This window comes from Haliaeetus leucocephalus, unplaced genomic scaffold (genome assembly GCF_000737465.1).
Source record: "Haliaeetus leucocephalus isolate CR32 unplaced genomic scaffold, Haliaeetus_leucocephalus-4.0 Scaffold988, whole genome shotgun sequence".
Taxonomy (NCBI): domain Eukaryota; kingdom Metazoa; phylum Chordata; class Aves; order Accipitriformes; family Accipitridae; genus Haliaeetus; species Haliaeetus leucocephalus.
The window spans coordinates 1-2,292 of NW_010973424.1; the positions used below are offsets into that span (position 1 = coordinate 1).

The 2,292-nt window shown below is 49.5% G+C and overlaps 1 protein-coding gene across 1 annotated transcript; it reads left to right on the plus strand.

Moving 5' to 3' along the window:
• Window positions 1-38: 38 nt before the first annotated feature.
• LOC104842252 (transcription factor HES-5-like) lies at window positions 39-943 on the plus strand (the record flags this gene model as incomplete). Its single annotated transcript, XM_010584476.1, has 2 exons — window positions 39-201; window positions 302-943. Coding segments are annotated over 2 exons (417 nt in total), but the record flags the coding sequence as incomplete, so codon positions are not given.
• Between the last annotated feature and the right edge of the window lie 1,349 nt (window positions 944-2,292).

Here is a 2,292-nt window from a genome sequence, read left to right on the forward strand (position 1 = left end):
ACTGCTAACTGTCCTCTTCCCATTTTGTGTTACAGCTCAGGAAACCCATTGTAGAGAAACTGCGTCGCGATCGGATTAACAGCAGCATCGAGCAGCTGAAACTGCTCCTGGAGAAGGAGTTTCAGAGACACCAGCCCAACTCCAAGCTGGAGAAAGCCGACATCCTGGAGATGACTGTCAGCTACCTGAAATACAGCCGAGGTGAGTACATCCCCCTGTCATGCCTGCTGCCCTTACTTTTAGGCAAAACTCCAGCCTGAGTCTCCCTGTGTAACACTTCTCTCCTCTTCTGCTCTTGCAGCTTTTGCAACATCTGCCAAAAGCCTACAGCAGGATTATTGTGAAGGGTATGCCTGGTGCCTCAAGGAAGCTCTGCAATTCCTGTCTCTCCATTCAGCAAACACAGAAACGCGGATGAAGCTGATCTGCCATTTCCAGAGGTCGCAAGCAGTGCCTAAGGACTCTGGTTCTTCTTCTGCACCCACTTCCACCCACCAGCCCCCTGCAAAACAAGCAGCCCTGAAACCCTCCTGCAGCCTCTGGAGGCCTTGGTAGGCCAAAAGTACGCTTATGTGTTTCCTGGACATTTGTTCGTATTCCAGAGGAGATCGTGACTTGCTACACAAGTCCCCCCACTCCTCTCGTGAGTAGGGAAGAATGTTTTCCTTTTGTAGAGCATTACTATGCTTGGATGTCTGCTTCTCTTCTTCTAGAAGGACCGAAACGATCCCACCAAGTGGAGAGAAAGTTATTCTAAAAGAATGTGAGATGTAATCCTCCTGCTAGGATGACTGAGAGGAGTTGTTCAGAGAGGAACACCGACTGTTCTTAACCTTAGTGAGGTTGTAAGTGTACATCTGTTGAGAAAGCAGTAACTTCTAAGATGTTCAGGCTAGTATTTTCAAAAGTGTCTGTTCAGGAGGAGCCCTTTCCTCTGACCTGCCCCCCTTGAGACTCCTAAGTGTCCCAACCTACCCACACCAGCCCTGCCCGGCTGCAGCTGTAGCCGCAGGGGCCCACGGTGTCTCAAGCAGAGCAGCTAGTCTAACCGGACACTTTTGAAAACCTAGCTTTCCTATGGGTGCCATAATGGGTTCTATGATATTTGTAGACTGTACTGAGCACGCTCCGAAAATGGTTAAACCATAACTCAAACTATGTAGAGGAGATTCCTCAGGATGTCTTGCTTACAAAATCAGAGTATTGTTTGTGAGGTTCAGGATACGTATGCCTTTTGTAAAGGCAAAAGCTCATTTTTATATCCTTATAGGAAAGAAAGTTACGGCTGTGTTGTCGATTTTACGAGAAATATTTATCAAAGTCTTTCATGAAAGACAGGTGTACAAATTATATTTACTCTTTGGTACCCTACCACCAGGGAAGCATGTGAATTCATTACTGTCCTTGGAGGATGCTATGGCATGTTATGTGTGAGCCGCACCAATTGTATAACCTGTGCCAGAAATTATCTTGAACTTCAGAAGTTGCAGAAACTTTTAACAGTACAAAAATAAATAAAAATCTAGTTAATAAATCCAGCAAGTTATTCTTTCTTGAGCAGTTCGCATAGCTGATTTCCCTGCGGTCCCTGTGGTTAGAGGACATGAGACAAAGATTCCGGTAAAAGTAAAGATATTCAGAACTGGTATTTAATGGCCTCACCAGTTTTGCGTCCATTGGGAACCCCTGCAATGCCGCTTTCCACAGCGGTGAACATACACCGCTCCGAAATATCAACCCCAGCTCTCTCAATGCGAGACGAAAACAGGGGTCACACCTAAACCAACAAATTCTCTGGAAATTTAAGAGCCCAGAGACTTGTCAAGAGAGGTCACAGCAAGGGTGAACTCGGGGAGACCCGTGCCCGACTCCCCAAAACCCGAAAGTCTTTCCGATTAACGGGTACAGTCTGCCACGGCACACGACACTTTGCGTTCTGGTGCCACGCATCCCACTCACGAAACAGCCTGAAACGCAGTGAATTTAAACCTAGGGTTTGGGGTTTTTTTTGTCTAAAGGGGAGACGCCCACAGCTGCGCAAGACACGCCTGCGTGACGCACCGAGTCAACACAGCCGACGTCAAAAGCAGCGCTGCCCTTGCCGGTCGCACGGCTGAGACAAAAACTGCCAGGGGACCGTGGGCTTGGTCGTCTCCCGTGGGGCGGGGGGGGGGGGGGGGCCCGAGGTTGACCGAGCCCCGCCGCCCCGACCCGGCAACGAACGGCTCCGCCGCTTCCCTCACGAACTCCGCCCTCTCACCTCTCTGACGTCACTTCCCCGTCAGCCGGCGG